Raw genomic sequence first — 13424 nt, forward strand, 5'->3', positions numbered from 1 at the left:
AAATATTAACGTCATAATCCATAGACTTTTCATGTGAGCAGGAGACGGTTCAGGCTGGTGGAGGCTCTGTAATGGTGTAGGATGTGTGCAGTTGGAGTGATATGAGAGCCTTGATACGTCTGGATACGACTCTGACAGGCGACACGTAAATAAGCATCATGTCTAATCACCTGAATCCATTCATGTCTATTACGTATTCCGACTGACTTGGGAAATTCTAGCAGGACAGTGCGGTTCCCGACACGTCTAGAATTTCTATAAAGTGACTTCAGGAACACTTTCCTGAGTTTAAACACTTACGCAGGCCACCAAACTCCTCAGACGTGAAGATTATTTAGCATATCTGAGATGCCTTGCAACGTGCTGTACAGAAGAGCCGGCCGTTGTGGCTGAGCGGTTCTAGGCGCTTCAGTCCGGAACCGTGCTGCTGCTACGGTCGCAGGTTCGAATCCTGCCTCGGGCATGGATGTGTGTGATGTCCTTAGGTTAGTTAGGTTTAAGTAGTTCTAAGTCTAGGGGACTGATGACCTCAGATGTTAAGTCCCATAGTGCTCAGAGCCATTTGAAATTTTGCACGCCCTCGTACTCTTACAGATTTAAGGACTGCCCTGCAGGATTCGTGGAGGCAGCTCCACTTCAGAGTTGTCGAAACCATGACACGTCGTGTTGCCACACTTCTGCGTGGTCGCGGAGGCCCTAGACGATATTAGGCAGGTGTATCGGTTTCTTGGCTCTTCACTGTATTGCCTAATAGCGAATCCACATGCCCAAATCCTTTGGTACCGACCTCTTGGTTTGGTGAGGATGACAGACCAAAGGCAAAGCGTTGGCGACCAACGTTCTGCCATATCCGTAGGCAGTCGTTCGCTTGCCTTCGTTGGGCCAGTGTGTACGAGCGTTAACACGAAGGTCGTGCTCTTTGCAGAGCTAGTCCTCGGCTCGTTAGCGGCGAGCTGTGCGTGTGCAGTTAATGCCAGTTTCGCAGTAGGCGCCAGGGCCTGGTGTCGCGAGCTGTTTCGCCACGGCGCGCCGCCATTGTGTGGGCGAGCGCGCGGCCTCTTCGTGTCGCCACGTCCGCCTGAACGCCGCGTCCTCCCTGCGTCTGTCGCCACGGCACTTCCCCTCTGGTGCCATCAAAGTGGCGCTCCGGAGCTCAGCATATAAAGCGCCCAGACGTGTCCCCCTCCTGTCCATACGTGACTTACTGTGTCGTGTGAGCTGGCGCTGGTGCCCCCGTGGAATGATTTTGCAGGTGAGATTTTTCCTTTATTACAGTCGAAGGAAGTCAGCAATCCTTTGTACTGTTCTATATTTTCCGCTCTTGGCCGATCTGGACCAAAAGTTCGTTCTCAAACTATCGTAGAGGACACATCAAAGAATCTTCTAAAAACGAACGTATTCACAAGATAATCTGAAAATGAAAACGTATTCTCAAAATCTGAGGATACAAGGAAACGGTGGAGAATACCATACGAAAAACTTGTCAAAAGCTACTCCCCTGCACATATGTTGGGACATAACCCTTGGCTGCCGCGGAGGCCGAGCGGTTCTAGGCGCTGCAGTCTCGAACCGCGCGACCGCTACTGTCGCAGGTTCGAAACCTGCCTTGGGCATGGATGTGTGTGATGTCTTTAAGTTGATTAGGTTTAGGTAGTTCTAAATTCTAGGGCACTGGTGACCTCAGAAGTTCCATAGTGCTCAGAGCCAACATAACCCGTTGTCTGTTCTTACATTGGCTCTAAACAATCCAGTTGTATCCACTTTCTGTTTTTCTTTGTTGTTATTTCAGTTCCCCATGAAGTGGTGAGCTGGCAGAAGACAAAAGTGCTTTTCCACCAAGTGTATACATCTTCAGTAGAAGCTTGAAAAATGACTAAAAACAAATGTCAATAATTCATGTTTTTTTAAAAAAGCAGGTGGACAAATTCCGCGATTTTTAAAACTTTTAAATGATTTTATATTTCAGTCAATGTATAATCAGTGATGATAAATGTAACTGTGGTATGATTGGAACACTGGTGCTGCATAAATATGGTCACATTCAGGATGGAGGTACAATGATGAATGTTATTACTATGGGGTGATATGAAATGCAAGGCACCGACTAAAAGTCACTAATGGGTAACAAGGGTGCCGGAGGAAAATGGAGGGACGGTGTGACGATGAGCGTTGTAACTAGGGCTGAGAAAAAGGGGCTTCATCGTTGGCTTTTCGGCGGAAGAGGACTGATAAATAGTGAACCCTACAGTCGTAATCATCATTCTATCTCCGTCATGAATAGTTGGATGTTCCACCAACGTCTTCATTATAACACATATTTATCATTGATTATACGGGATGTCTCACCTATGGGTCGTCAGGCGCATATTCTCTGTTGTTTCAGCAGATATTCGAAATTTCTTTTTTGCAATGTGTAGCTGGAATCAGCCCAAACAAATAATGCTCATTAAGTCTCCCGTGCGTCGCTCAGTTTCGACGGAAAGCGTCAGTTTCAAATTCAAATGGTTCAAATGGGACTTAACTTCTGAGGTCATCAGTCCCCTAGAACTTAGAACTACTGAAACCTAACTAACCTAAGGACATCACACACATTCATGCCCAAGGCACGATCCGAACGTGCGACCGTAGCGGTCGCGCGGTTCCAGACTGTAGTGCCTAGAACCGCTCGGCCACTCCGGCCGGCCAAAGAGTCAGTTTCTTTCCCGTTACAAACAAAATGATTTATGAATCGTAAATTTACATGCCGATTCGACAGTGCGGCCGCAAATCAGTCTAGTGCGATATTTGATTTATCGTTATGTTTCAACAGGGATAATACAATACGTAAAATAGCGTAGAACTCCAGTAGCGACTGAGCAGTGCTGCTGCATAGTGGTGGCAGTCGGCGCGGACCCCGATAATACATTTCAATAAAATGAATATTACACTTCAATAATTTCCGATCGCTCTGTTGAATCTACACGTAAAATTACAATTTATAAATCATTTTGTGTCGATGCTGGGATTCGCATGGAAGACGTGACGAGCAGTGTTTGTTTGGGCTGGCTCCATCTACACAATGAAAAAACCAGAAAAATTGCGCCTGACGACTCTTAGATGAGACACCCTGTACATTGAAGCAGCACGGTAACTGGAATGATGATTTTTAGATAGCGTATTGTGTGCCGTGATTTTACTTTGCTTTTAATGTACTGGAGCCGAAGGTGCTACGTGCTCCAAGGAGAGAAGGCGTGGGAAATGGTCGAGCTAGTACAGAATGCGAGTTAGGTAACGTACAACGACGCAAACTTTCCGCGATGTCAAGGAATTTGTGGTATATAGGGGAGGCGGAGGTCCAGGCTTTTTTCGCGTAAATTAGCACGGAACAAATGGGAAATTGATTTGAACTTTCCACCACTGGATCGGGAGATTCAACTGCAATGTGTATCTGGAATCAGCCCAGACAAATACTGCTCCAGGCGTGGACGAGCTTGAGGGTATGGTATTACTCTTTCTATCAAGCCCAATAAAAAAAATCCAGGATCAGTTTCTCACTCTGCAGCGGAGTGTGCGCTGTTGTGAAACTTCCTGGCAGATTAAAACTGTGCGCCGGACCGAGACTGGAACTCAGGAAGTTTTAATCTGTCAGGAAGTTTTAATCTGCAAGGAAGTTTTAATCTGCCAGGAAGTTTCATATCAGTGCACACTCCCAGGCTGTGGCTAAGCCATGTCTCCGCAGTATCCTTTCTTCCAGGAGTGCTAGTTCTGCAGGTTTCGCAGAAGAGCTTCTGTGAAGGTTGGAGACGAGGTACTGGCAGAAGTAAAACTGTGAGGACGGGGCGTGAGTCGTGCTTGGGTAGCTCAGTTGGTAGAGCACTTGCCCGCGAAAGGCATTGGTCCCGAGTTCGAGCCTCGGTCCGGCATATAGTTTTAACCTGCCAGGAAGTTTAAGAAAAAATCCAGCTTAGTACTGACGCATAGACCAACATAATATGCAGTGGATTATGGCAGACACCCTTATTAGCAAGTAGCAAAAAAACAATAAGAGTCCTCAGCACACACAGTGAAAACAAGAGTACTACTGATTCACGGACATGTGTGTCCACTTTGACAGCAACAACGCTGGTTTGTTTGCTCCCGCGCGCGCGATTCTGTCTGCTTCTGTGGCGCGCCGAAGATGTTATGCTCTGTAATGAGCCAATAACTACATCAGAGCGCGAAGATTTACATGGCGTCTTATGTCTGTCTTCAATTTACCTGGACGAGAATACACTGTGGGCAGTAAGGTCATGCTCGTATACACGTCCTGCTGACATAATCATTGTCAGTCCATCCATCCCTATCTACTAAAATACGTTCTAAAATTTTGCTTTAGAAAACGACCACATTATATGAAACAGCTAACTGATCAGAAAATAGCAAAGGCATCCCCTACAAAACACAGAAACTTGAACTAGAAGTTACATATTTTATACAGAACGTGTGACGTCGCTAACTTGACTCGTGTATACGGCAAAATGCAATAGTAACATTGCTGATACAGATATTTTTAAATGAAGTAAACGTGTAGAATACGTTTCACTATTCGTATTACAAGCTTCTAAGGGTTGTTACGGACGTTTGGTAGATTAGTTCTGACAGGGAACCCACGTCTGGGAATGAACCGCTTGGACGCAAAATACACTCCTGGAAATGGAAAAAAGAACACATTGACACCGGTGTGTCAGACCCACCATACTTGCTCCGGACTCTGCGAGAGGGCTGTACAAGCAATGATCACACGCACGGCACAGCGGACACACCAGGAACCGCGGTGTTGGCCGTCGAATGGCGCTAGCTGCGCAGCATTTGTGCACCGCCGCCGTCAGTGTCAGCCAGTTTGCCGTGGCATATGGAGCTCCATCGCAGTCTTTAACACTGGTAGCATGCCGCGACAGCGTGGACGTGAACCGTATGTGCAGTTGACGGACTTTGAGCGAGGGCGTATAGTGGGCATGCGGGAGGCCGGGTGGACGTACCGCCGAATTGCTCAACACGTGGGGCGTGAGGTCTCCACAGTACATCGATGTTGTCACCAGTGGTCGGCGGAAGGTGCACGTGCCCGTCGACCTGGGACCGGACCGCAGCGACGCACGGATGCACGCCAAGACCGTAGGATCCTACGCAGTGCCGTAGGGGACCGCACCGCCACTTCCCAGCAAATTAGGGACACTGTTGCTCCTGGGGTATCGGCGAGGACCATTCGCAACCGTCTCCATGAAGCTGGGCTACGGTCCCGCACACCGTTAGGCCGTCTTCCGCTCACGCCCCAACATCGTGCAGCCCGCCTCCAGTGGTGTCGCGACAGGCGTGAATGGAGGAACGAATGGAGACGTGTCGTCTTCAGCGATGAGAGTCGCTTCTGCCTTGGTGCCAATGATGGTCGTATGCGTGTTTGGCGCCGTGCAGGTGAGCGCCACAATCAGGACTGCATACGACCGAGGCACACAGGGCCAACACCCGGCATCATGGTGTGGGGAGCGATATCCTACACTGGCCGTACACCACTGGTGATCGTCGAGGGGACACTGAATAGTGCACGGTACATCCAAACCGTCATCGAACCCATCGTTCTACCATTCCTAGTCCGGCAAGGGAACTTGCTGTTCCAACAGGACAATGCACGTCCGCATGTAACCCGTGCCACCCAACGTGCTCTAGAAGGTGTAAGTCAACTACCCTGGCCAGCAAGATCTCCGGATCTGTCCCCCATTGAGCATGTTTGGGACTGGATGATGCGTCGTCTCACGCGGTCTGCACGTCCAGCACGAACGCTGGTCCAACTGAGGCGCCAGGTGGAAATGGCATGGCAAGCCGTTCCACAGGACTACATCCAGCCTCTCTACGATCGTCTCCATGGGAGAATAGCAGCCTGCATTGCTGCGAAAGGTGGATATACACTGTACTAGTGCCGACATTGTGCATGCTCTGTTGCCTGTGTCTATGTGCCTGTGGTTCTGTCAGTGTGATCATGTGATGTATCTGACCCCAGGAATGTGTCAATAAAGTTTCCCCTTCCTGGGACAATGAATTCACGGTGTTCTTATTTCAATTTCCAGGAGTGTAAGTCTAACGTTCGGATCACTTTTAATTTTCCCGCATGACGGTACGTATAGAGCAAAGAGAACGAGATCTGACGTGTGCATTCTACAGGAGCCAATGGCATGAACAAGATAACGAGTACTCCTCGAGGGCTCTCTTCTAATGAACGTAGAACGTCTTCTTTATCCGCCTCGGTAGATGGCCGGTCAAGGCTGCGGATGGCTAACGGAATGGGGCCGGGTTCGGTTCCTGGCCGGGTCAGAGATTTTTCTCCGCTCGCGAGCGGGCTGCCGTGTTGCCCTAACGTTCGTATCAACATAGCTGACATTCCACTGTGGAGATGGCTTTTCGCCACGTCCCGAAATCCAATACATTAAAAGAAACATTGTCCATGTGCTAGTGGGACTCACGCACCGAAGGTTCTGTAAAAACTTAATTGTGTACACGGACAATTCATCCATTTCTGGATTCTAGAATCTCGACAGTTTTTGTCTGTTAGCGATATTAATGTTGGCAATATATCGGTGCCAGGGATTCACAGGTTTTCCAGAATGCTTTAATTTCAGTAATCCTGATTTAGGTTTCGCGTAATTTCCCTAAATCACTTCAGACAAATTCCGGCATGGTTCCTTTGAAAGGGCACGGCCGATTTCCTTTCCCACACTTCCCTAACGCGAGCTTGTGATCCACCACTAACAACCTCGTTATCGACGAAACATTAATCTCCAATCTCCTCCTCCCTCACATCTAAAGAGAGGCGCCAACCATCCCGCGGGAGCCTACTTACAAGGTTCTTGGGATCATTATCAAGCGAACTATCTGCTAATATATTAAGCCCCACACGTAAGCCGCTGTAGGGATTGTACTGCAAAAGCGATTATTGCCCCCCTCTATGTATGCGAATCAGACTGCAAGAAATCCGTCTTGACTGGTGCCTGAATATAAAATAATTAATCTGCTTTGATGAAACGAACTTACATTGTACAGTTTAACAAGACGTACGTGAGGGGAAAGAGTGGCAAAGTAACATGAAACACATGACTTCATTCATCCAGTCTACATTCAAACGAAAAAAGGCGAGGTTCAGAGGAACAAACCACCACTATTACGTCGACGCATTAACCGCAAAGAGGCTTATACCGGTTGAAACATGTCGTCAGCATAAACACACGTACGTCGACGCATTAACCGCAAAGAGGCTTATACCGGTTGAAACATGTCGTCAGCATAAACACACGAGGCGAGGACTCGTGCACAAAACATGAAATATATCGAAATGAGATGCGGTGGACTAAGTCACAGTGAAAGAAAATCCCGAAATGTATAGAATCAATGAAGGGACACGCACTACAAGAACGAATAAGGCCATGAATCACAACGAACTGATAGTAAAACTAGCAAGACGGAAGACTCCAGTGGTTCAGGGAACACGTGGTCCCCATTAAACAAAGGCAAAAGCAGTTACCAAAAATTCCCACAGAATGAAAACACTTTTGATAATGCCAGAACAAGGCATAGTAGGTAGAAGAAAAGTAAAAGAAAAGGAATATTGCACACACATGAAGACACAATTACTCTCACATTCACCCAAGATTAAAAGCACCATCCCTCAGCCTAACAATATTCTGTGGAGTGCACACCCAGAAGAAGAAAGCAGAATTCGACCACAGATAAAATCATAAACTCATCCATTTCCTAACATAAGCAATGAATAAATCGGAACCTCCAGTTAGGCTCAAGGATTTAAGTATTCAGTGTACTCAACGACTTAACACATGAAGACCGCGGTTAATGTTACGACCTGTCTCATCACTGGCAGCATAAGACTTGACCTCTATTCCCAGGTAAGAGATGTAGGGTTGGTTAACCTGTGCTTCCAGCAGAAGAAAAACGGCTCAACTACTAAACAAAAAACAGACCCGAAAAGCCAGATGAGTACACTCATTCACTCATTTTTTATCACACACAAGATAAGGTACGGGAAGGACATGAGAAATATGGATCTGGATCACACATTGGAAATAAATGCACCACGTACAGTACTGACATACTGATGCAAACCACAAATTGTTAGCATTTGACGTCAGATAAACACTGAATTTTCATCAATTCCAATGCTCAATCCTTCCGGGAGACTTGGTGATAGAGAGGATGACGGAATTGGGACAACAGCCTTATGAAGCGACTCTAGGGAGACGTTTCAATTCAAAGTAAACAAATGTCAGTGTATCGTATAGCAGACGAAGTAAATGCATTGTAACCGAATGGAAGTCTTTAACGTGAACTTCTACGTGAAGTCTTTAATATATGTTTCTCCACAATACCTATCTCCAAAAACTGTTTCAACTTCTGGTTCATTATTCGTGCTACCACAATAGGAGAGTTAAGTAAAATTAGAACGAAATTGTGCAAAAGGAATTGAATGTTCTGTGTTTTATTGCATCTGAGAATAAGCTTAATAGCTGTTTAGTAAAAATAACTTCACTGCAGCACATGTTTTGCTATAAAATATATTCTGTATTCAGTCTGTAACAAATTCATTTGTATCATTCGCAAAAACGGCAATATGAGGAACAACCCACGCCCTAGTACAGGATATTTAACCTATACACTGTGTCCCAGGAGAATTGGTCATTATTCGCAGATTTGAGAGGAACACTCATTTGAAGCAAGAAACCTCATATGAACATATGCCCTATTCCTAAAGGTTTCAGAGCTAGAACACATTCAGTGTTCAAGTGTTTACGGGGTAGTGGCACGTATGTTTGTGTCTTACCCCTCACTACCGTTTTGACGTTCTATTCCAGCCCAACTTATCTTGATGGACACAAAATTGAACTTTCTAGGACGCCCTTTGCGATTCCTCCCCAGTCACTAAAATTTTCTACGGATGCAACGTTGTTTGAATTACACTCATGCTCATAAATTAAGGATAATGATGATACGTGGTGGAACAACGCTCGAGTGGGCAGTTTGCGGGTTTAAATCACCTCGGGGTATGACCATGCGGTCGTCGCACGGTGGCGCTGGCAGCAGTCCATATATGCACAGGTGTGTCAGTGCATATCAGGGTACGGTGCAGCGAGTAAGTGTGCAGACGTTTTCAGACGTGCAAGTGGTGACTGTGTGTTGAAATGGCTCTAAGAATACATATTGATGTTATGAGGGGCAGAATACTAGGGCGACTGGAGGCTGGTCAAACACAGCGGGTCATAGTACGGGCCCTCCGTGTGCCACAAAGTGTGATCTCAAGATTATGGCAACGATTCCAGCAGACAGGAAATGTATCCAGGAGCTACAGTACGGGACGTCCACAGTGTACAACACCACAAGAAGACCGATATCTCACCATCAGTGCCCGCAGGAGGCTACGGAGTACTACAGGTAGCCATGCTCGGGACCTTGCCGCAGCCACTGGAACAGTTGCCTCCAGACACACAGTCTACAGACGATTGAACAGACACGGTTTATTCGCCTGGAGACCTGCAAAGTCCATTCCACTGACCCCTGGTCACGGGAGAGCCCGTAATGCCTGGTGTCAAGAACACAGTACATGGTCATTGGAATAGTGGTCCCACGTTATGTTCACTGACTAGTCCAGGTATAGTCTGAATAGTGATTCTCGCTGGGTTTTCATCTGGCGTGGACCAGGAACCAGATACCAACCCCTTAATGTCCTTGAAAGGGACCTCTATGGTGGTCGTGGTTTGATGGTGTGGGGTGGGATTATGATTGGTGCACGTACACCCCTGCATGTCTTTGACAGAGGAACTGTAACAGGTGTATCGGGACGTCATTTTGCACCAGTACGACCGCCTTTTCGGGGGTGCAGTGGGTCCCACCTTCCTCCTGATGGATGATAACGCACGGCCTCACCGAACTGCCATGGTGGAGGAGTATCTTGAAACAGAAGATATCAGGCGAATGGAGTGGCGTGCCTGTTCTCCACACCTAAACCCCATCGGGTACGTCTGGGATGCTCTCGGTCGACGTATCGCTGCACATCTTCAAACTCCTATGACACTTCGTTCCTTTGAAAGAACACGGCCGACTTCTTTCTCCGTCCTTCCCTAATCCGATGAGACTGATGACCTCACTGTATGGTCTCCTTCCCCAAACAACCCAACCTATGACACTTCAGGAGCTCCGACAGGCACCCCAGCAGGCGCTCGCCACCTGATCCAGAGTATGCCAAACCGTTGTGCGGCATGTGTACGTGTGCATGGTGATCATATCCCATATTGATGTCGGGGTACATACGCAGCAAACAGTGGCGTTTTGTAGCACATGTGTTTCGGGACGGTTTTCTCAACTTATCACCAATACCGCGTACTTGCAGATGTGTGTCGTGTGGGTTCCCTATGTGCCTATGCTATTAGTGCCAGTTTTGTGTAGTGCCACGTTGTGTGGCACCAAATCCTGCAATTATCCTTAATTTATGAGCATGAGTATATTATATACGACGTTCTGCATTTTGTTTGTTTAGTATGATTCGAAGTTGTTGTGTATAAAGTAATGAGTTCAAGAAATAATAATGTAAATTAAATGTATTCTGCCTCACATTCGGAATAGGGCGCATGTCAACATAATTTATTTGCCTCAAATGAGCGTTCCTGTCTTGTACCTGAATATTGACCATTCTTCCTGGGACAACCTGTGGAACGAAGGTAAATGATTATAAACCACGGATTAATTCGCTTGCATTGTAATCATGTAACAGTAAAGATAGATCGCTTTGCCTCTCCTGTCTTGATACTCCCATGCACGGCACTTGAAGTGCTGCGGTCAAGAAAGAAGTACCTGGAGTGAAACGTGGGGCAACCTGTCGAGTTGAGGTTGCGCCTGCTGTGTTGCAGACGGAGACAGCGGGTGCGTGCTGGGCGCGGCTGCTGGCAGCGCTGCTGGTGACGTCACGGGCGGCAGCAGAGGCCGGAGCCCCCTCTGGCAGCGGTCAGCCCAAACCCCGCGCCGCGCAGTTCGTGCCCTCATTCGGGCCGCCCGCACAGCAGCCGGTCTTCGAGTTCTATCACGAGCCGCAGCACTACACCGTAAATATCAATTCCCATATCATAGAAAATATACTTAACAAAAGAGCTGAAGAAAAAGTAATCCATCAAATTTTTTGACAAATAAAATGGATTAGAGAAATATTTGACGGACCTCATTTACTGTACATCAATTCGAACATTTTCAAAGGCGTACCCAATGTTTCCAAAATTGTTTTACTTCTCCTGTTTTACAAAACATTTAACAGATACACTGAAGCGCCAAAGAAACTGGTATAGGCATGCCTATTCAAATACAGAGATATTTAAACAGGTGGAATACGGTACTGCGGTCGGCAACGCCTATATAGGACAACAAGTGAGTGGCGCACTTGTAAGATCGGTTACTGCTGTTACAATGGCAGCTTATAAAGATTTAAGTGAATTTGAACGTGTTGTTATAGTAGGCGTACGAGCGGTGGGACACAGCATCTCCGAGATAACAATGAAGTGGAGATTTTCCCGTACAACCATTTCACCAGAGTATAGAGAATACCAGGAATCCGGTAAAACATCAAATCACCGACATTGCTGTAGTCGGGAAAAGATCCTACAAGAACGGGACCAAAGACGACTGAAGAGAATCGTTCAACGTGACAGAAGTGCAACCCTTCCGCAAATTGTCAATGCTCAGCCATTAACGCCAGCGTGCGAATCATACAACGAAACATCATCGATAAGAGCTTTCGGAACCGAAGGCCAACTCGTATAACCTTGGTGACTGCACGACACAAAGCTTTACGCCTCGCCTGGGCCCGTCAACACCGACATTGGGTTGGTGATGACTGGAAACACGTTGCTTGGTCGGGTCAGTCTCGTTTTAACTTGTATCGAGTGGATGGACGCATACAACCTCAAGAAGCCATGGAACCTACATGTCAGCAGGAGACCATGCTGGTGGAGGCTCCGTAATGGCGTGGGGCGTGTACAGTTGGAACGATATGGGACCTCTGATTCGTCTAGATACGACTCTGACAGATGACACATTCGTGAGCATCCTATCTGATCACACGCATCCATTGATGTCCATTGTGCATTCTGGCGGTCTTCGGCATTTCAGCACTACCATGCGACGCCTCACACATCCAGAGTTACTGCAGAGTGGCTCCAGGAACACTGTTCTTAGGCCGGCCGAAGTGGCCGTGCGGTTCTAGGCGCTACAGTCTGGAGCCGAGCGACCGCTACGGTCGCAGGTTCGAATCCTGCCTCGGGCATGGATGTATGTGATGTCCTTAGGTTAGGTTTAATTAGTTCTAAGTTCTAGGCGACTGATAACCTCAGAAGTTAACGCATAGTGTTCAGAGCCATTTGAACCATTTGAACTGCTCTTAGTTTAAACATTTCCGCTGGTCACCAAACTCCCCACAGATGTGGGATGTTATTGTATGATTAAATGATAGCGGAACAAACAGTGGTACCAGTTACTTCTGTGAAATATCTGGGAGTATGCGTGCGGAACGATTTGAAGTGGAATGATCATATAAAATTAATTGCTGATAAGGCGGGTACCAGGTTGAGATTCATTGGGAGAGTCCTTAGAAAATGTAGTCCATCAACAAAGGAGGTGGCTTACAAAACACTCGTTCGACCTATACTTGAGTATTGCTCATCAGTGTGGGATCCGTACCAGATCGGGTTGACGGAGGAGATAGAGAAGATCCAAAGAAGAGCGGCGCGTTTCGTCACAGGGTTATCTGGTAACCGTGATAGCGTTACGGAGATGTTTAACAAACTCAAGTGGCAGACTCTGCAAGAGAGGCGCTCTGCATCGCGGTGTAGCTTGCTCGCCAGGTTTCGAGAGGGTGCGTTTCTGGATGAGGTATCGAATATATTGCTTCCCCTTACTTATACCTCCCGAGGAGATCACGAATGTAAAATTAGAGAGATTAGAGTGCGCACGGAGGCTTTCAGACAGTCGTTCTTCCCGCGAACCATACGCGACTGGAACAGGAAAGGGAGGTAATGACAATGGCATGTAAAGTGCCCTCCGCCACACACCGTTAGGTGGCTTGCGGAGTATAAATGTAGATGTAGATGTAGATGAACAATATTGATGTGGGGTGCCTTGCAAAGTTCTGTTCAGAAGATTTCTCCACCCCTTCGTACTCTTATGGACAGCCATGCAGGATTCATTGAGTCAATTGCGTCGAGCACTACCTCAGACAATAGTCGAGTCTATGCCACATCGTGCTGCCGCACTTCTGCGTGCTTGCGGGCGCCCTATACAATGTTAGGCAGTTGTACCAGTTACCTTGGCTCTTCAGCGTAATTTTTTCAATTTTGAGAGTTGCGTACGTTACTCTGTAAAAACGAAGCCCT

The 13424-nt window shown here is 47.1% G+C and overlaps 1 protein-coding gene across 2 annotated transcripts in view; it reads left to right on the forward strand.

Moving 5' to 3' along the window:
• Window positions 1-1001: 1001 nt before the first annotated feature.
• The window catches only part of LOC126419038 (uncharacterized), a 45913-nt gene continuing 33490 nt past the window's right edge, over window positions 1002-13424 (forward strand). For both annotated transcript variants that reach the window (XM_050086100.1, XM_050086101.1), the window contains exons 1-2: window positions 1002-1252; window positions 10917-11108. In XM_050086100.1, coding sequence (XP_049942057.1) covers window positions 1241-1252; window positions 10917-11108 — 204 coding nt within the window. In that variant the 5' untranslated portion in view covers window positions 1002-1240. The remainder of the gene's footprint in view (window positions 1253-10916; window positions 11109-13424) is intronic.

The sequence above is a fragment of the Schistocerca serialis genome, chromosome 9 (assembly GCF_023864345.2).
Source record: "Schistocerca serialis cubense isolate TAMUIC-IGC-003099 chromosome 9, iqSchSeri2.2, whole genome shotgun sequence".
In the NCBI taxonomy this organism is placed as follows: Eukaryota; Metazoa; Arthropoda; class Insecta; order Orthoptera; family Acrididae; genus Schistocerca; species Schistocerca serialis.